Source organism: Molothrus ater, chromosome 3 (assembly GCF_012460135.2).
Source record: "Molothrus ater isolate BHLD 08-10-18 breed brown headed cowbird chromosome 3, BPBGC_Mater_1.1, whole genome shotgun sequence".
Classification (NCBI taxonomy): domain Eukaryota; kingdom Metazoa; phylum Chordata; class Aves; order Passeriformes; family Icteridae; genus Molothrus; species Molothrus ater.
Window position 1 is genome coordinate 50,040,660 of NC_050480.2, and position 22,072 is coordinate 50,062,731.

General features: G+C 40.7%; 1 protein-coding gene across 1 annotated transcript; it reads right to left on the bottom strand.

Annotated features, from left to right (window-relative positions):
- Positions 1–890: 890 nt before the first annotated feature.
- LOC118685758 (p53 apoptosis effector related to PMP-22-like) lies at positions 891–15,302 on the bottom strand. The gene is made up of 3 exons (XM_036381429.2): positions 15,092–15,302; positions 1,426–1,569; positions 891–1,173 (listed from the first exon to the last, which is right to left on the bottom strand). Exons 1-3 carry the CDS (start codon positions 15,300–15,302, stop codon positions 959–961), a joined length of 570 nt encoding a protein of 189 aa, XP_036237322.1. The 3' UTR covers positions 891–958.
- Between the last annotated feature and the right edge of the window lie 6,770 nt (positions 15,303–22,072).

The window sequence follows — 22,072 nt, forward strand, 5'->3', positions numbered from 1 at the left end:
AGCACATGAACAAAAAAGGAGCCTTTTAGCAACTGTATGATACTTACACTCACACTGCTCCAGCTCAACTCCTGAGGTGCAGGGACATCAAACCTGACCTTTCTACACTGAATGAAAAAGCTGGGCCAATATAGCAGAGCACTTTAAAGTCATAGGTTTTGATACAGCAGAAAAAAAAATGTCAAGACACCCAAGAAGAAAGCCACAACAGGGGCTTTATCAAACCAGGTCTGCAGGTTGCAGGGTGGCTTGAAATCCCTTCTGCCTCTGCCCACTCTGTACTGGCACCAGCAATGGCACACCAGGATTCTTAAGGCTTTACTGGTGTTTCTTGCTTACTCTTGCAAATATTTAGAAATAAATACATTCCACATGAATGAGCAAAAGTCAAGATGCTGGCTCTGGTAGGGAGCTTTAATCCCTTCTTTACTCTGTCCTTATCTCTGGCTTAAGTGAATGAATGAAAAATAGAAGCAAAGCTATGAAGTGCTGGCTGACTAATTTACTATTTGGCAGTCAGTGGGTAAATGTATTTGACTTTTTGAAAATTGTGCAAAGTCTTCAGGTTAAAGATGATACATACAAAATGGGATTTTTCTGAGTTTCCTTCAGGAAGATGATACATGTTGTTTTGTTTATTGCCAGTTTAATAAGTTTATCTGAATTTAATTACAATTGTGAAGGTATTTAAAATGCAATGGAATCCGCATAAATTCCACTCATGGGAATGAATGAGGAAAACCAAGGGGTTTTAACATTTGTGCTTTATCTGACAAACCCACATCAGATCTGAAGGTCCAAAATAGAGAAGATAACTTTGCTGCAGATGCCAGTGCCATATTTCTACACACATTAGAAAAGTTTCCAGCCTTTTCTACTAACATCTGATGACAATATTCTGAAAAACGTAGCTAGTCTGTCAGGTATCTCTGGAATATGAACACATTTTTCCTGGTGCTTATGGGGAAGAGTAAAAATATGTGGGCTTGACATTACCCAGGATCTGATCTTCATAGTTAGGAAGGCAGCAGAAGAAGAATCCCAAGCATATTTCCATAATGGCGGTGGTCCAGCCAAAGCCATAGGCCCAGCTGAACATATTGATTCCTGTCATCTCAATTTCAGATGAGAACTTTACTGGGTAAATGACCAGGCCCATGATGGAGAACACAGCTGAGGAAACAGGAGAAAACAAAAAAAATGTTTAACACCCAGCACCACTGCCATCCTCCATAACCCCTGTAGCTAAACCCATCGATGTTTTGAAGGATCTGAAAATCAATCCAGTGCCATGAGAGACTTTGATTTTTCATAGAGAGCTCAATTGCACACAGGCAGAGACTTGGGTATCTAATCTGAGGAAAGTATCAGCTCTGGAATGGATACATCTGCACAAGCTAAACTTGACTCCACGTGCTGCCTTACCAGCCACGAACAGCAGGCCTCCGATCCCACGGATGAAGTTGAACCGAAGTGTGTCGATGGCAAATGCTATGATGGCCAGTGCAAAACAGATGACTAGAAGTAAAAAGCCAACCAGGTATGTGGCAGCAGCAGCTCTTCCCCAGGCTGAAATCAGAAGGAAGATACATTAGAAAGGAACAAAAACAAAAACAAAGGCTTGTTTTCTCTGGTTAGTAAGTAAGGATTAGTTTTAAAACCTGAGAAAAAAGGATCATCTCCCAAGAAAGAAAGCACGGGAGCTTTCTCTCCTCTTGTGACGTGAGCATTTCAGTTTCACAAGAAATCATGCACTAAGTGCAGAAGGCATGAAATTCCAATTGGTCTTCTCATGCAGAATGAAATGGGGGCTTGGGTGCAAGCTTACTGTTTAGTTTTAACAGTTAAGTATTAAGAGAGAAATGGCTTTAAAGGTGTAAAACTGGATGCTGTCCTCAGCAGATGCCATGAAATCAGCTTCCTTTTGCACAGGCAAGGAGAATTAAACTGTCCCTGGAACTAATAAAATCTTCCTTCAAAACAAAGTGTTTATAAAAGCACAACCAATCTGGCAAACTTAAAGGTTTGGAAATAGCCCATAAATGTCAAAATTCAGTGATTTCTGTCTTTCAGCCTTAGTTTAGCTCTGTGTCCTAAATGGAGCTAAGGATTTGGAATCTGTTTTGTAGGGGAATTGGATCTCTGATTTTGGTCCAAATTTAGAACTTCAATTCAAAAAGCTTATTCCAGATATTAATTCTTTCATTTTCAAATTATAAATTTTTATGTTATAACATGCTAAAGCAAAGCATATTGCATTGGCATAATACAACCGGAAAAATAATATTTATTTAATATTTCAAGACTTGAGGAGCAACTACTGCTCAAAGAGATCAAATTTTCTGGATGTAGAAAAGCCACTCTGACACATTTTAAATTATGTATTAAATTGAGTAAGCAGTTAAAGTCTGCTAGGCATCTACAGATTTCATCCCCTCATCTAAGCCACTATGTCTTTATCAAGTGTTGGCTTCTAACCAAAAATATGCAACAGCAGTGCCAAAAAATTATCACAGCCCAAACAACCCTGACAATAATTACAACTCAACTTAAATGCAGTGCATGCTGTTCAGTAAAAGTTCCCTCTGAAACTGAGTAAGTAGCCTACCAATTTGTTTGCTTTAAGCATGGAAGTAATAAAATGCAAAGTGTCTTGTCTTTCCCTTGACCAGAGTCAAGTAAGCATGAAAGCAAACGACCTGTCCTCAGTGAGTGACAGCTTGGTGTTTGAGCTGTCTTTCCCCAGGGCCCACACCACCACTACTATTAGGCAAGAAAAATGGATCAGGATTTTCCAGCTATCCTTTTCTACCCCTCAGTCCATCAGAACCAATTTCCCTTTTGTTTGCTTTTCAACATTCTCCCTGCTTTATGATTCCTACTCTATTCTAGCTATCGCACTATATCTTCAGTTTTATTTCATCTCCATTCTCTTTCTTATTCCACAAAGTTTCTGTCTGCTTGTAGGGCTTTTCAACTGGGTTGTTTTTCCCAGTAAACAGGCAGCTGCTTGAGAAGATTGAAAGGAACAGCAATTGTGATGTTACATCTCATTTTCTAGCCCAGTGTTTTAGCTCAAGCTCTTCTCTCTAGGAGTTTACAGGGGGCTCAGAGGTAGAGTGTGCAGTGTGGAGGCACAGGAGGGAGGACAGCACCTCAGGCAGAGTATCAAAAGAAAAAGTCAAGGACAGGAATTTCTTATACTCCTCAATATACCCCATTGAAGGTGTTCCTATTCCTAGTCTCTCTGTTACCCCTTTAAAACAGCAAATAAAGGGGCACCTGGCCATAAGAGATGTTTCTCAGCAACGGTGACCTCACTGCTCTTGGATACAAGAGTTCTGGATACTTCTGGTAAAAAGGTGAAATTACAAGAACGTCTAGAACTTCTTAGGTGCACAATTGCTTGTGGTCCAGGCAAAGGAGCAGACTCAGAGCACAGCTGCCTGTCCAGCAAGTTCTGAGACACCAGGAGTCCTGGGGGTTCCATCTCCCCTGCTGCCAAAGCTCAGCCCTGCTTGCCAAGAGCAGCTGACAGTAGAGCACCAAGCCTGGGGTGGGAGCAGCACCTGGGCTGGGGGCTCAGGGGGCTGTGCCTGGTGGCTGCAGACATGTGGGGTGGCACCTTGCCCATGCCAGCAGCTCCCTCCCCCGCCAGGCTCAGCCAGGTGTTTTTCCTGAAGCAGTGTTCCAAATGCTGTGACTGTATGGAAGCAGATTGGGCGCATGCCCAGCCCGCTGGGCACTGGCTATGTGGCAAGAAGAGACATGCTTGTTGCAGGATGCTTACACCATTTGGAGGCATTGCTCAATCACCTGACAGCCAATTTTGTGTCTCCCAGTTCTACAAAAGAGAAAAAAAACCCCTTCAACGTTGGAAGAAAAACAGCACGCAGCTCCAAGACAGTAGAGTGCATGAAGAGTAAGTCTCTACAGGGTTTTTTGAAGAAAAGTATTCTGAGTTCATCTGCCCTTTGCAAAAAGCAGCAGCTATCAGTACTCTAAGACCATAGTGTGTAAACATCTTACCTTTCTAGAGTAAAAGGTAATGCTTTGTGCACCAATAATTGCAACTGTTTCTGTATTTCAGATGCTTATTTTATCTTGTGCCGGCCAGGAGTACTAGAATAGTTTAGTTCTTTACAATAGAACCAAGACTTAAAATTTCTTAAAAATGTCAGAATTAGAAGAATTAAATTGGTCAAAATACACTGACAAGCAAGTGGCTAATTTAGTCCCAAATATTTTCCAATCGTTCAATGTTGTGGGGTTTTTTTGTCATTAATATTGAGTTAAAATAGAAATAAATTGTTCTATCTGCAAAGCTTGTTCTTAAAAATGTGAACTCTAGGCCAAGGAATCCTCACAGGTGCAACACCAATTCAGTGTATTCTTGGCTGTAAAGTGAGTTAAAACCTGAAAGAGCCCAGTCCACCTGTCACCAAATCAAAATTGAAACAGAGGGAGCAGCAGCTTACAGGATATCAAACTGAGTTTGTAAAAATATTCAGCAGTTTTTGAGATCTATTTTCTCAGCCCCAAAAATGGTAATGATCTTTTGGCTGTTTAAGAGTTAAAATGTGCTTGTGAGAAAATAAACCTGTTTATACAAAAATGTCCTTGAATACCAGCATCAACCAGCATCATCTTGTAACGCTTCGGTGCCAGTCCCATTTTTCCCTTTTTCAGTTCCTCCAACAGCTGAAAGAACACCAGTGAACACTATGAAAGGGTTTGTGGCAGCTACACACCAGCCACTCTTCAAAACTCCTTCTAACTGGCAATTTTCTGGGCAATTTTGTCTTAAACAAGACACTGCTATCCCAAACAGGCAAGAGGAACCCATGTCCTCACACCTGTCTCAAGCGGGCAAGGACAATGTTTCTGATAACAGAGCTTTGTATGTCAATCAGCAGTGATTTGTGGGAGTCTGGGCTGCCCAAAGTGAATACAGTAGTATGTGACCACTGGAAAATGGAAATAACTGCCTGACTTCTACAGCTCCCTGCTTTGTGAGAAGACCCCTGAGCTAATTTAGAGACCAGAAAGAGCCCTCCATGCCAGGACAGAGGTCATGATATTTTGCGAGCTACATAATTAGCTGAGACAAAATTCAATAATAACACAGATTAATTACTCTGCTATTAAAACTAACTCAGTTTGGAGGCAGCATGACTACCTCTTGTATTGCACCATATAAACACATTTTGATTATCCTATATCTGGCTGCAGCCATAGGGAAGCTGATGGACTTAATTAGACATCCAGGTCTAAGAATATCTCCAGTTTCCTGCCTTCCTTATTTTACTCCCTCACACATTTTACAGTTTATGAAAATGTAAATACTGTCGGTGCTTCACACAAAAAGAAACAAACTTTCTTGCTCACCAGTAAGTTGAGCCAAAACTTTGAACCACCAAACCTAGTATTTCCTTAGCCTGTCATCTTCATGCACCAAAAGCTCTATCCTTCAAAAAAAGGGGGTGTTGTGTCTTGAAAATAGCATATAAGCTTTACTTCCTCCATGACAAATACAAATGCCCAAGTTCCTGGTGGATGTGTTTCAAAACACGGGAAAACACTCACAATAACATTGGAAAACACAATAACATTCTCATGTTTTTCTTGATCTAGTACTCCTACACCACATAAACTGCTGAGTTTCTCCTTGGGTGACATTTTTTGAAAGCAACCCCAGAGAGTTCAGAAGTACCGCTCCTTGTATGATCAATAAGAACATACTTCTCCAAATTTTCCTCTTGGCTGGAAGCTAAATACACAACTAGCATTGGAAAGAAAAACAAGTATTTATTGTCAGCTCAAAGACACCAACAATTATCTAGGGGTTCTTGCTGACTGATCAGTTTCACACTGCAGTGAATTGGGCAGCAATTTGAGGAAGGGTAGCTTTAATTCACAAGAACCAGGGAGGGGTGAAAGAAAATGTAACAGACATTTTGCTCTGTTATTCTTCATACCACGGAGGGAAAGAAACATAGACCCTGCAGTTCCAGCTGCAGTCTTGCAAAGCAACTCTTAGGAGAACTAAAATCTGCTGTGGTAGCGATTCATCTCTGTGTTGTACGTAAGGAGGATATTTCTAGGCTGAGTTTGCAGAGCTCAACCTGTTTAACATCTCTCTGATTAAAGGGAAAGAGTATTATTTTGGAAACAAAGCTGAACTCACTTGAGTTTCTCAACCTGGCGTTCTTTGTCAGGGTGTGGTGAGCACTGCAGAGCACATGCTTCACTTTGGAAAGGAACCACTTTGGCCAGGTTTTACCCATTTCCCTTTGGCTGGTTCTCCTCAAGTAAGTTTCCATGTGAAAGTGCACATGTTTGCAGCAGAACTCATGTTCCCTTAGCGTGACTCTTAAGGTGGTCCATCAAACCCATTAACCCACATCTCTACCAGCCAAAGCTGCTAGTGTGCATGCACACCCTTTCATCAGGACTCTGGATTTCCTGTGTTACCTGTGCAACACGACACAGTGCAAAATCCTATCTTCTGGAAATACTGACTCTGTAACATGCCAGCTCTGGGGAATTTCTGTGCTCTTTCTGGAAACAAATGCACACTATAATCTCTGCAATTGTTTGCTGATCACGTGAGCTGGCATGGAAATACCAGTGTGCATGTGTTTGTATACAGCCAAGATAAATCAGAAACTACCAAAAGCAGCTTCTTTTGAATAAACTGCATGTGCAGACTGAAAGCCATTGACTGAAAATTATTTCAAAGGAAGTTTGTACAACTGAGAAGAAGATCACATATTAGTAATGGATAATTTATGAACAGAATAAAAGGAGGAAAATAATATTAAAGGTATGATTACATGTGTACTATTTTCCGAGTTTCTGTCTTCATTGCATCTGGATCTTCATTCAGAGAACTTCATTCTCTGTATATCTTTCATATGGGTAGTCAATACTGGAGGATTTTTTTGGTTGAAATTTATATCTTTTGCAATGGAATACAATATTTTTAGTCTTTCTGTATGACATCCTCTTTGGTAACTCTGTTCTTTTCCCCATGGAATTACTTTATTAGAATGCATCGGCTGTGAATATGGATTTCTTGTTTAATAACAGAGTATTGTCTTATGAAAGTCATTTTTGTGTAAGCCAGAACCAGCTTTTATCTTGCCACTATTTAAAAGACAACCATGGAAACAGAGAATGACCTATTTAGGTTCACATTAGGATAATGTCATGGCCAAAGTTTCTCAAGGATTAGTAACAGGTCCCATATAAATGAGAAAGGATTAGGACACTAGGACAATTACCCCATAATAATGATTTTAGGTGACAACATTAAGGAAAAGAACATTTATGAGTAGTTCTTCTATCAATAAAACATAGTATACATTAGCAGAAGGCAGTGTTTTGTCCATAGCTGTATGCTAAAATGATAGCTCAGTGTGGCTTGCTGGGCTTTAACTCCTTTAAAGGAAAAACCTATTAATTCCTCACCCCTGACTTCACCCACCAACAAACACAGGCAAAACCTTTATGTAATCTGAAACCCTCCTTTCTTACTGAGGCAAGCAATTAAACTTAGAAGCGATTCTGAGTTGAATTTGAGGGGAGGAGCAGTTACGTCTTGAGGGAGTGGTTCAAATTCATCTCATCATAAACTCAGGCGTGTACAGGCTTGACTTACAAGCTGGCTTCTGCAAATCCTGCATTAATGAGGGCTGCTCCCTGATGCTTGCTTAGTGCTGGGAAAGCAGAAGGGGCAGAAGGGCTAGAGCCATCATCAAAGGGAGCACCAAGGGAGTAAGTTAGATATTAGATATAATGCACATACAGTGCCTCAAAATTGAAGGTTTGCTCACAAGAGAGTCAGGGAGTACCCCTATCTCACATTCTCTTCAGAAGCAGTTGCACACACTGGGAAAATCTCAGGATTAAAGCTCAGCCTCATACACTTTATTGCTATAACATTTTTTCCTCCTATTTTTTTTCCTATTTATTTTAAATTAAAGCAGGATTACTTATACTTGGATGTGTACCTGGGGTTTGGGAGGGTCAAGTAAATAAAATAAGTAAGGTATTGATTAATCGGTTAATTTACATAAGCTCAGTTAATGAGAATAGCAAGATGTACCTGCTCCCTAATTACCCCTGAGTGGGTTGAAATATTTAATGTGAATTAAACAGCATCGATTTCCATGATAATACAGGCTATGAACTAGGACTTTTAATCAAAACAGTAGAGTGGAACCTTTTTTTAAAAAAGTTCTTTTTAAGTTTTATATTCCCAAAGTAATTTGGGACTAATGAACACTGAATTTACATCTTATTTCCATGTGCAACAAGAATTGTTGTCACTCTTGATCTGCAGTTTTCATGCTGTGAGCAAACTTTGTTCTGAAACCTTAATGAAAATCACCTTTTGCACTAGGGAATTCCCCACTAACAGACAGCAGCTGTGAACCTGGATCTGATTTTCCGATAGAAGCAAAATTTTACTGTTTGCAAAATAAAACCCTTAGAATATAAGCAGAAGTCATGCTTTGTACTCATAAAAATATATTGAATTTATTTACTCTTCTTGCTAATGAAACGGCTTTTACAATGCACCCTGAAAATCTTTGTCCCTTTCTGCTTTCTGCTGATGAGGCTGTTAAATTAACTGCACAGAGACTTCCTATTTTTCTGGGGCCTGATTTGGGCACAGCATGCATATGTCAGCACAGTAGGTGACATTAGATGTACTCAGTTTCAGATTAGTAATTCAGCAGGACTGAAGTGAAGTGTTATTTAGTACTAGCAGAAGGAAGCCAGATACCTCTGGAACACAGGCTAGTATCAGCACTCCACCAGCTGCTTTGAGTTCCTGGGAATTTTTGAGCAATGAGTTATTTTGTAATGGTACTTGATGAAGAAGAAACATGGCATTACAATGCTCACTGAGTAAGTGTGTTTGAAGCATCTCAGAACAGCACAAGCTGCCAGTAAAAAGTGATACAGAAATGTGAAAGAATGTTCTGAGTTTTGTTTCTTTTGCTGTTTAACACCTTCTCACTTAAGTAATATGTTTAAACCTACACTGGAATATGAAATGCATCTTGCAGCCCTTATCACTGCTCAGACTATGGAGATGTTGTTATGGAAATGCTGTATTAGACTACCTCAATAAACTAGAGGAACAGATGAGGTGAAGAGGATTGAGAGTTTGGCCACAAGTTTCCACATGCTGTCAGCAGAGATGCCTCCTATGTAAGTGCCTGGAATCTTCTCTTCAGGACTTCAGGGCCTGAAAATGCAAAGTGTTGAGGATCTCCTCAAAATCCTCAGCACCAGCAGTTCATATCTCCTGATGGGTAGATGAGAATGTTCCACATGACTGCTATTTTTCCACATAATCTGACCGTAATTATTAAGGGAAGGCTGGATAATAAACAGTGGGATTACACGTGCAATTGCTCTCTGGAGTGTTAATTGCTCAAGAGTATTACTATTATTTAGAAACAAATCTGATTAAGTCAGTCTGCCACAGAAATTATAAAAGTACAAACTCTAAAACTACAAGGGAAAGCAGACAAGAAATTGCAGATAAGGAATAAAAATTTTCACAGTAATTAAATGCTCTGGCCTTGATTCCTTTCTCTTATACCTGTTCAGAAACAACGGAGTGTCTTCTACAAGCTGGGGAAAAATCAAATGTTTTCTTTCCTTCTTGCATTATTCCTTACAAACACTGTTGTGATTTTTTCATTATATGTTAAAACTGTATTTTTGCTATATGTTTAAAACTGTATTTTTTTCTCATTCTAAGCTTAGAATAATTATTGAGTATTCTACATTATTCAGTAACTAATCTTGTAATCTCATTTCTCACTGCTTAATACCAGGGAACATTATACTTTAAGGAAAATGATGTCTTAGGAAATCATATGCTTCTCTACACACTATAATTAAAACTACAGACAACCACTTTATATAAATATAACTATTTTATGCTACAATACAGCAGGAACAGCAGCAGCCTTTTGTTTTTATTTCACCCTGTGCCAAAGGAGTCAAGGTTTGCTCTTTAATCCAGGCCATGTACAGAGCAGAGCTGGGCTCCATCCTGGGTTCTCCCACAGGCTTCTTGATCTGCTCAGAAACCTCCCCAGCCTCTTTCCCAGCTGCAAAGACACTTTTGCAAAACTACATGGATGTTACCAAATTCTGAAAGCTGTTAAGTGCAGAACCTTGACTTCAGGAAAAATCTGCAATAAAGGCCTGGTGACTTGAGCTGATCCCTACTTCAAAAGCACAGCTACTTGTTTACTTCATTTCTGTTTTGATGTACAGACACCCTCAGATGCCAGAGAGACACTGGGACATCTTGTTTGTCCTCCTTCTGCTATATCCCATCCTGTCCCTCTGAAAATATCCCCATGTCACTCTGCTGAGAGTGCTTGCTTTATCTTGGGGCAAGTAAGAATTTCCCCATGCTGGGATTAGATGCTGGCTGTCAGATGTGATGGGAATGTGGGGGAAGGAAAAAGATTTATGCAGGTAGTGTGGCAGTGGCAAAACTTGGTGCCTGGTCTGTCCTGTGCCCCGGGTGTAAGGAGCCACTGCTCTGATGGAGAAGGTCATTTTCCAGAGGGAGAGCTGTGTGGCCAGCAGTGCAAAGGCACTGCTAGGTGTAGTACCAAGAGAGAGACTTTGGAAACTGATCCCAGCTACACCATGTAACCTTGCTGTTGTATCACTACTTGTGTATTTTTAGTAAGTGATTTCCATTGTGTTCTTCCTCCAGGATAATAAATGGTGTTTCACTGTAGCAAAAGATTCCATGGAAACAAAGCTTGGTACAAGAAAAGTGGGGGGGAAAAAATCTACTCATCAATGGGGATGCAGAATGTTTCTTTTCTCAAAAGGATATTACTTTTGCAACACTTCCTTCTTTCACTTATCCTGTAGCCATACTTATCTGCTGTCATATTTGAAGTAGATTTTGTTCATTATAATCATACCATACTAGCCTTCTTATCTTGTAATATTGCATTCATACTCATAGACCAAAATAAACCTGGATATCTAGTTGCCCATTATTTGCCTGGAAGACAAGCTGCACAAAGGGGTCCCTTCCAGATGGCAAAAGCATTCATCCCTCCACTAATCTCCACAGCTACAAACCCCTCCACGCATCCTAGGAGAAATCTATAATAGAATATTACAATGTGAAAATAACTGAAGATGTGGATTTCACTTGCCATATGGAAATGCCTTTTCCTGATTTTTTCCCCAAGATCTCTTTTTTGCACTATGCAAATAAGATGACCTCATCAACATACACTTTAAAATTTCAGATGTTCTGATGGCAGCATCTGCAAATGGAAGAACTGCAAGGCTGGATGGAAGATAAGAAGGGACAAGTGTAGTCACAAGTTTTTCACCCTTTGTGCATCACATTCAGATGAATAAAATCAGTTATTTCTCCCCACATTATTTATTATGTATTTACCTACACATGTTTAAACATCTTCAAAGCCTGCAGTGGAATAAATTACATAGTGAAGAAATGTCTCAGGTCTGCAAGACACACCTTGTTCAAGACAGGTAATACAGCCAAAGAACAAGAAAAACAAAGGAGTGCTGTGCCAGCATCATGATGGGATTTAACCTGTGCATTTTCTTTGTAAGCTCATCCATGTCCACAGAGGTACATTCCATATTGCTCATTATCTATCTAAAAAGTCTTAATCTCTCTTTGTATGTGTTCAAGCATGTCATCAGATTGAGCCCTTTGTTTTTTCAAGTGCAAGAACAATGAAGCGCAAGAGCAATGAATTTCTCAGTCCCTCATCCTAAATTTCCTGCATTTTGAGTAAGTGTCTAATGCATTGGATATTTTCTCCTAGAAAGTTCTGTTTATTTGAACTAAATGTGCTTGAAAAGCAACAGTCCTTGATAAAGTCTACGTGAGTGTCATATGTTTAAAGCAGATGATCTGAAGTCTTGGAGAAGATAACAGAGTGTATAAACTCTTCATATTCTCACTTTCCACAGAGCTCATAAACTTTGCAAAAGAGCACGGGTTAGCAGATTCTTTCACAAAAGGTAAGTGTACCAGTGGAGTTACTCCACTGCCTTTTCAAGAAAAAAGAAAAAGAAAAATAAATCAAAACCTCTGAATTGCACTGATGCAGCCAATGAAATAGTCAACCTTCTTCCCTTCCAATATAATCAACCTCAGTGACATTGGGTTTTTGCCTTTCAACTGTATAAACACATCTTGAGCCAAACAACTGAGATTCAAGGGGAATTATAAACATTGCACATGCAGAATTTGATTTGAATTTGCACATTATAATTAACGACTTGCAAGGATGTTGCAATTACATCTAATTATGATAGGATGAAGATGACTGTAGTGGATTAAGATAACTACACTGTCCAAGTCATGTTTACAATATTTGCTGGCAGCTGCTGGGGTACACATACATAAAATGTTTATCAGTGAAACCACCTCTGCAGGAGGGCCAAATTTCAGAACCTACCCAGCCAGTGGCAGATTAGGCAGGGAAGCTGAGAGTAAAGGTCAGAAGAAACAAGATGGAAACTGTGGAACAGAGGGGGGAAAAGAGATCTCATCTCAGGAATGCTGTAAAACATTTCTGTCCTTTACGTTTACATCACATCTTTGTCTCTGTGCTCAGGAAGGCATGTAATTACACTTTGTTTAACCAGCACTGTGTTTAGCTTGGCACAAAGTTAAACATCCCACAGAACATGATGCTGAATGCTTGTTTTCCATGACCTTTCTGGAGCACAGTAGATAAATTTAATCCCAGAATTACTAAAAGCCTCTATTTCATCACTAAGGCAGGTACAATCAGGCTCAACACAAGAAGACCTGGATGCTCACAAATGAGATATTCTCATGGCCTGGCCTTTTGGGTGGAATCCAAGACCAGCATCAGCCACCTCTGCCCTGCATGAGAAAAGGTGGGAGTCACAAAAGAAACATCCCAACCCTGCATCACTGAGCATGGAAAAATGTAGAACAGGATTGGATCTGAGCACACCCCACTGTCAAGAAGGGGTCTAAGGGAAAGGCCTGGAAGAGATCAGGACAGTGACATGATTTTGCAGCCTTAACAGTCAGGTCTACTTCTTGGTCAGGGATAACTCACCTCCTGAAGGGCAAGGTCTGCATTTTAATGGCATAATCTGGCAAAGGCAGAAGCCTGGCAGCATAACCCTCTCTTACCTGGCCTTTGCATACCTTGTTTACATACAGCCTTCACATATTCTCCCACTGGCTAGGTGACTCCATTGTGCCAGACATATCCAGGAAATTTTGTCCAGGAGGACTTTGAGGATTTGCTTAGGCTTCCTGGGTATTTAATCAACCTTGAACAGTTCAAGTGATAGATGCATGCCTATTGAGGGCATAATGCAGTCATGCAGCTCACAAACAGCATTTCTAATGCTTTCAGAATAGTCAATGGACTCTCCAATGTACCTACTGGATTGTGTCCTGCATGTGTGTACCAAGTCCACAATGTTAGTGTAAAAAGTGCTGGACTTATTGTGGATGTGATTCATGGTAACCCCAGACATTGCAGGACAGTCCTCACAGAGGTTGACCTCCCTGATTTGTCTGTAGATGCTGTCCAGTTTCCAGGGAAACTGTGCATGCAGCTGCAGAATTTAAAGCTATCAGAGTGAAGCAGGATAAGGAAATGAAATGCCAAATACCAAATCTAGGTCCCAGAAGTAAGGAGAAATTTCTCTTGTGTTATCAAGAGAAGCAAGGTGAAACATCTTGGTGTTTCCTGTCCAGTTAAAGCTGGCATTCATAGCATTCTCCAGGGCCTAACTTGGAGATCAAGAGGAGGGCTTGCTTTTCAGGAAACTAGGAGGAAACTCAGGACGGAGAAGCCCTCTACTAAGCATCATGTTCTTTCTCCTCTCACATGCCATTTGGCAGAGGACCATTTGCTGGCTTGATTTACACCCAGCCACAGAGCTGATGCTGGAGCCCTGAGAGCAGGGCTGGATGGTGATGCTCAGTGGAGCTGGTCATGCCTGGAGCCCTACACTCACAGAGGCCTGCTGCAATTAACTCATTACAGCTGAATTTTGTGCATAGAAGGTAGAGTTTCATGACATACAATAAACCTTCAGGAACAATTTTGAAGTGCTGTAATAAATGATCCCTGAGATTGCTTAAGCAAGTGCTTTTACTCTTATTTTTAACAAGAAGGGCTGAAATTCTGAGCCCTAGAGAAAAGGTTCTTCCTTTTAATTTGAATGAGCATAAATTTTAAGAACTCTTCAACTTCCATTCCAGTTCAAGCTAACAGCCTTTCATTCACTATTACTTGCTTCAAACCATGGCCAATAGAAAATATACAGAGAGAAAAAAAGGAAATATAAAAAGGAAACAGAGCACATACAGAATGACCCTTCTCTTCTCCCACACTTGTGGTTTACATCTATTCAAGCTGAAGATTGCACCCAGGTCAACATGTTTAATAGCATGCTTCACCAAAACTTAGTATGAACAAGAAATCCTTTCATCTTTTAAAGCTTTCTTTCATAATCACAAGGAGACTCTTTCACACAACCCACCTACCGGAGCAGTTTCAGAGCAGCATTCTGCAGCCTGACACTCCCTGGGAATATCTTACTGCCATCTTACATTTTTACCTCCCTGTTTCTGGCACTCAAACCTGCTTGTCACACTAATGCCAGGCTTCCCCACACAACTTGTTGTTTGGATGTTTGATCACCAGTAGCCGTTAAGTTTTGAGAAGCAGTGATTAGTGAGAAGAGGTTACCAGGTTCTTCTGAGAGACAAAAAAAATCCTGTATTATTTTTTGCACAGGTACCATACCATGTGTGGGTTTTTATGTATTAGGTAATCCTCTAGGTTCTTTTCTGCACAGGGGAGTGAGGGCATTTTATTTCTTCACCCGCTTAGTCAAAAGCCTCGGTGTACTCAGTGACAGTCCCTATTGCCCGTGGCTTCATATATAAATTGGGTGATACATTTAGGAGACCTGCGGGAAGGTGACCTGGGGGATGTGACCCTCTGCTTCAGAGCCTGCTCCCGCCACCCCTGTCGGCGCTTACCGTAGCCCATGAGGGACTCGCAGTTCCATTGCCCACCCTGGTCACCCCTCCTGCAGATCTGCCAGAGCGACGCTTGCAGCACGTAGGGCAAGGTCTGCGACTCCAGCCAGCCCCAGCCCGCCAGCGCGATGATGCCGAAGATGACCCCGATGCCCAGGAGCAGGGGCAGGATCCATCTGCAGCGCGTGTAGTCCAGGCCGTACTTCACCATGGCTGGGGGCAGCTGCTGGCAGGACAAGGCCTCTCTGCCTCAGGCTGGGAGCGATGGCTGCCTCTGCTGAGCTCCTGGAAAGGCGCTGCCGGCACCTGAGAACGCCTGTGCAGATATTGGGGAAAAGCTTCTCAGCCAGGACAGACACAGCAGAGAGGGAGGGAGGGATGGAGGGAGGGAAGGAGCTCCACCTAGATTCAGATGAGTAAGAGCTGCCGCTGAGCAATAACCAGTTGAGCTGGGGAGAAGCTTCGAGGCTGGGTTTATCTGTGAGATCTTCTCTGCCCTGCTGACTAGGTAACAAATCAGGAGATGTTTACCCTCAGCATTTAACACTTTCCTTCCTGACTTCCCCACCTTTCCATCTTCTAAGGGATTTGCATTATGGCAGGAGAAAGCAAAGACAAGAGGGAACAGTTGCATGACACGGTGGATGTTTCTAAGACTTGCCACCTGGAGGCTGTGAGCTGCCTTTCTAGGGCTCCATTTAAAAATAAAATCATACCTTATTTTTTTACCTTATTTATGAGTATTAAAGAAATTTCCATAGCTGTTATAAAGCTAAGGCAATAAAGAATGTCACTGTTGGCTCTTCCCCTTCTGGAGCATAGGTACAGAGGAAAAGAAAACTATAGTATGATCTGGATATAGCCTTATGGGAGAACAAAAGCTGAATTGTGATTTGACTGAGCCTCAACTGACAAACACTCCCTGAGTGTGGATCTGGCTGTACAAGCACTGCCTGGGGCCTGTCAGAGCCTGTCTGCAGCTGCCAGGAGTGCAAGGCAGAGATGAGCCATCACCCCTCTGTGCCCTGGGAGGACACTCAGTGAGTGAAGGGCAGAGCTTCCTGTCTGTCGGCTCAGAAGAGATATTGCCATGTTCCCTGCACTCTCCCTTTGAACTAACACGTGCTACAACCTAGTATTTTGCTAGAGCCCAATTACATTTATGTCTGGAAGCAGCTGCAGCCCTTGATCAAAGCTGGTTTGTGTGAAACACAGTTAAGCCCAGAGGATGCGAAGTATCCTTTGCTCCCATGGTGGATTTTGTCAGGTAGGGCTGCATCCAAGTACTGACCTCGTTTACTCAAAGAAATTTGTTATTGTGTTGCAGCTCTCATGGTGGAATGTGACAGCTATGAACTGTTTGTGAACTGCACAGCACTTTTCTGAATTAATACTCATGAATCAATAATGGCCTAAATAAAGGAAATTAATAATTTACATTGCACTGATACACTGTGCCTGAAGAGGTATTTAGCTTGAACCAAACTGGAACATCCACATCAATGAGCTGCAGCACAGTGAAGCACTAACTCCATGAAAAATTAGATTTGAAGAAGTAAATTTGACACCATGCCTTATCTCTCATCAGATACCTTATTTGCCTGCTGGTAGAGTAGCAGTGGTGTGGCTGCCTTATCTCTCATTCTGGCCAGCTGAAGCATCCTGCCAGCAGCTTTCCTGTGGCACAGATAGTCCAATATCCCTGTGGCTGTGAGAGATCCATCAGGGGTATCCAACAGGCCTCTGTGAGAGCAGGAGATATTTTTACTGTTTTGACCATTGAATTTGAGTGTTGCTGAAAGCTACAGCCAGCTATGAAGACACCTCAGCTGCTGTTTTGAATTGGAAATAAGGGAAAATCTCACTTTTTCTTTTTCTTTTTTTTTTTTTTTTTTTTTTTGTAAAATAAACTTTTGGGAACAACCATTCCCTTTGAATAGAATGTATCTTCAGTTGTAGCCCACATTTGTGCTATCCACAAATTCAGTTATCATTTACTTAATGTTTAAAATATCATTTACCTGCTCTATAACACTGCAATATACAATTTTTAAATGCATGATTTAAATATTTACATTAAATCCAGTATCATTTGAAGACCAACCTTAGTATGCTATGCTGTTACTACAGGTTGTCCAAGTCTGTATATGCATTCTTTCTGTTGCCACAGCTGAGGTAGAAGAGGACACAATAGAATCCAAAAGTTTGAGAGAACACAGGTTTGGATATTAAATGGTTTTTAAAAGATAGCTTCAGAAATACTTGTGAATGTGGCAGTAGAGTGTAGACAAGCCTTCACTCAGCTGCCTGTATCTAGTCTCTTGCCAAGTTTCAACCTTTCACAAAATTATGGCTTTATAAAGATATAGGCAAATCAAATTAAAGCAATTTTGTACCTGAAATCTAGTATGAAGACAGGTGCTGTCATGCATTTGAGAGCCAATGTCTGTTGAGGACTAAAATGGTCCTCTCTGAATTTAGAATGCTCAGCAATGTTTCAGGTAGGCACTTACTGAAGGATTTGTCATCAGTTTCTATTACAGCTCACATGTGGATGAATGCATGCTGCCACAAATGTTAGCATTTGCAAGGTGATACCACAGAGAACATCATCATGTTGTGAAAGAAAGGTGAGTAGTGTTCAGTCACCACAAATATTTCTGTGTCTTGCCCACCTTTGTCATCCTTAAGCAACTCAGAATTACGTTCAATAAAAGGGTAATTTGAGATATCTTGAAGAGTAGAGAGGGACATACATCCAAAGATAACAAAATTTTGTATCTATCTCACATAATTCTGATACTTCTATGGCAAACAGGGAAAAATGATTGGAAACTTTAAGTGAAGTGATGACTAATCTTCGCCATGCTTCATCTTTTACAATGTATAAGCTGGGTGTTTACACGAAAGCAAATGCTTGTTCTCCTTCTCCATTATCTGTGGATAGAACCTCCTGGTTAACACCAACATCATCTATTGAAAATGAAGATATATATTATCAAAGTTAAAACTGTTAGATTGTAGTGCACTTTCTGCACCTAAAAATATTGCTAATGAATCTTCATTATTACTTGAGGTAACCAAGTAAGCAGGAGGATATTGATAAAGCAAACAACTCTACAGCATTAGAGTTAGAAATAAAAATATGCATTTTTGGCCAAGACACAAATGGTTTTCTTGGAAGAAAAGTGGGAGAAGCTAACAAGTCATTGGCAGAGTACTTTTGTTCACCTTTAGTCTCTGACTAGTCAGCTAAGCTGTATAAATTACTGGATTGGCATAAACTGACCGGCTGTGGTGCATGATCATGACTTCTGCGGCAAGCACATTTTCATTCTCTTATAGTCACACTGCTTATAAACAAGAAGTCCCCAGAGTTTGAATTTAAAAAGCTTTGCTAAAATTGTTTTATGGTCTGTTCTCTTGTTTGCTATCTTACATCTAACAAGTCACTCTGAGCATAAATTTCATAACTATTATTACTATCTTTATTAAAATATTTACAACCATAGGTCCTTCTCTTTCGCCGGTACTGCCAGCCTACTGTTTCCCTTTGGAAAGGGCTGCACTGCTGTTATTGTTACAGCCACAGCCCAAACAGTGGTGCAACTCAGTCAGCCAAATTGTACCTTGTGGTCACTCCCTGGGCAGTAAGGCAATAGTGTTCTCCGTGTGACTAATATTTCATCCATAGCAAGCACAGGTAGAAAAAGACCTGTAGACATCACTGTAGAAGTCATCATGTAGAAATACATTCTGAACACAACCTGACTTTACATCTTTGCAAAATAAAAACACCCTCCTGCAAAAATGCACACAGTTGAGATCTTGTAATTCTGCTACACCAACTCTTTCTGAGGAACTCTCCTGAGGTGGCCAGGCACTGTGACTGCTCCATGATGCTTATGATGACCTGGGGAATGGTGGGTGCTCAGTCCTGCTGCTGTGCTCTCGGGAAAGCTTTCACACACAGCACAGCAAAGTTCTGCAGATGTTGGATACTTCCTCTCTTCACTGACTGCTGAGCTCAGAGGAAAATTCCCACAGGGTTTTGTTAAGATTTTTAGCAAGAGTCATCCAAGACCAGCTTGCTGCAGGGCCTCTGAAGCCTGCCCCACATGCAGCACTGTGTGGCTCTTGTCAGTAAAGCAGGCTTGCCTGGACAGGACAAAGGCTTAGGCTTAAAAGGGCTTTCTTCCTCTCCTTAGCAAGGCTACATGTGCAAACCAGTAAGTGTTAACACCTGAGATGCAAACATGGGGCGGCATCCAGGACTGTATTTTATGTGAGCAATTCAAGACTGTATTGGGAAAACAGAAATAAGGAAAACACAAGATTAGGAAAGTACAAAGACTCTGTGTGCCTGAGCATGGATTTAATTGTCAGCTAGTTTTTGCTTAAGGACACGATAAGTTATATGATGGAACAAGGTTTAATCCCCAGGAATTTCCTACAGAGGCTCTGTAGAAGTTTAATCAGTTCAGTCAACTCCCCTTCTCCAGGCAAAAGGCTGAAATCAAGGGTGTCCTGTAAACCAGCTAATCAGTGAGGAGCTGAGATGGCCTCTGGACACTTGTAACCATTGTGAGTGTCTGTATTTTCCCTGAGCGGCTGTCAGGAGCACAAGCTCTCTGGTGAGTACATAGAATCATAGAATGAAAGAATCATAGCACATTGTGTACAGCGATTTTATGAACCCATGGGTAAACAGTTAGAGTGGTACAGCATAGTCCTGTTCTACATATGGGATAATTTTACTAAAAGTACTTTCTTTGGGCTCCAGAACTTCTCTGTGGCATAGGTAAGCTAACTAAATTCTTGTCCTGTTGTAGTGGATCATAACAGTAACTCCTTATAAAGCATAAAGCTTTACTTTGCCTTAGGAGAGGAATAAAATCAGCTTCACTTAGAGAATTCCCTGGTGCCACAGCCTTGCTACTTACAGTTCTCTGTCAAAGAAATGGCTTTTATCTGCTCTGTCTTATGGGTCAGCTGGGAATAGCTACTTGTTTAAACACTCTGAGATTTACAGATAGGACATGCATGCTAAGCATGTCTTAAGGGGTTTCAGCCACAAATTTTCACTTTGGGATTCTTCAGCCAAAAGAAGGATTTTGCTGAAACTAATGTGTTACATGGAAATGATGTCTTCAGTTTTAAATGTTTGATGTGAAATTGATTTGACAAGAGGGCTAAAATTAAAACAGAAGTATCCTAGCAACATTTTCAACTTACTGTCTTATTACCAAATGCCAATTATGATTTTCCCAAATTTTGTTTTGTGAGTTGTTTTGTCTTTCTATTTCATGTATAAAAATTCACCTAAATTATTTTTTTCATTATAATTTCTCCTTATTTCCTGTTGTAAGGGATTGTTTAAATCCTCTCCAAAGAGAGCTTAAAAATAGGCTATTTCCTGAAAAGGTCAGCTCCTGCTCCTGCCTCCATGTGTATTCAGGACTGTGACCATCAAACCAGCCTACTTCAATCCATGATCATTTCCCAGAGCAGCACACTGTAGGACAGGACTTGCCTGGCTTTTATGCTCAGTTTCATCTGAATGCTCACTCCAGACCTTTCTGGGCCCTCTCAAACTCAGTGAACACTGATTTCCAAGGTATCACCTTGAGTTTTAGCAAACTTTGATACTAATAAAATATTCTCTATTCACAAAAATTCTGTGAAAAATATCATATATTGTCCCCATTCCCATGAATAAACAAAAAGCAGTAGCCATACCAGCTCTCTTCACGTTATTCAATCCTGCAGAGATGGACCCATGAGAAATAGAATTAATTTCTATGTATTAATTATATTATGTAAAGCATAGTTCTTGTCACAAATTATTATTTATCTTGTTTATAGTCGTAATATTTATATTATAAAGCTCCAGGCATTTCTGTGTGTTCTTCTACAGTCTTTATTATAAATACAGCCTTATAAAATTTATGCAATCAAAAATCCCAATGAAAAAATCCTTTGGATTATTCTAACAATTCTCAAGTAATTTAAATATAATTTGTATAGGCCAAATTTGAGGACATTGTATTTTTGCCTGGAATTTCTAGATGTCAAGCTTCATAGGTGGTGCAGCTTTGCCTACACCTTAGGACACCAGGGAATCCCAGACAAAAGGCAGCCTACTGTACCACTGCAGATGTGCATCATGGAGTCATTGGAATTATCTCATAAATACACGGCACACGTGCAGGACATGGGATCTATGCATATAAACTGCTGCACCTGTGCAGTATCACTGGCATTTACCAGGTTCTGTGAACCCACTGCACATGGATTTCACTACTTCTGTACTGATGCCTGTTACAGGAATCAAATTTTGAAACTCAACATCCATATTTTTGACAAATGCATCCTCCAGATTTGATTAAACTTTATTCTGGTTGTGAGTATCATCTTCCAAGTCCATTTAAAAACATGTGCAATTTCACCTACTGGCACAGATTAACCTGTTTTTTCAGGGTGCTGTTCCATATTGCCAGGAACCCCCACTGCTCTGAGCTGTGGGACCAGTACTTCAGCTCTCAAATGTTGTGCATCTCCTGGAGCATTTTGGTTTCCATAGATATGTGTGCTTGGTTCATCATTAGTTTGTAAGTGCTCAATGACCTCAGCAACTCTCTTTGTTTGCGTGTGTGTGCGCAACATTTTCTCTTAATACGTGGTTGTTTTTGTTTCTGGAGTGCTTATCACCATAACAATCCTCCCTGCTCCCAAATGATCTGTTACTACACTCCCTTGATTTATGTATGCATTCTACATCCAAAAGCCTTTGTGTGCAGGATGTAAAGGTCAGGTGAATAATCTTTTAGAATTCTGTCTTGTCAATGAATTGTCTAAAAAATTAGTCACTTGTTACATCAGCTAAAAATACAAAATCCCAGTGGGGTGTGGCAGCTGTTTCCCATATCCATGAGATTTAAGCATTAATCATCCCATTCAGGTCAATTAGTCTTCCCTAGC

Bases quoted from the DNA above. Each gene is read 5' to 3' on its own strand.
- LOC118685758 (XM_036381429.2), bottom strand. From the start codon at position 15,302: ATGGTGAAGTACGGCCTGGACTACACGCGCTGCAGATGGATCCTGCCC. The intron at 1,570-15,091 runs GTAAGCGCCGAC...TTCTGATTTCAG, and splicing joins CGAGTCCCTCATGGGCTACG to CCTGGGGAAGAGCTGCTGCT. The intron at 1,174-1,425 runs GTAAGGCAGCAC...CTGTTTCCTCAG, and splicing joins AGGCCTGCTGTTCGTGGCTG to CTGTGTTCTCCATCATGGGC.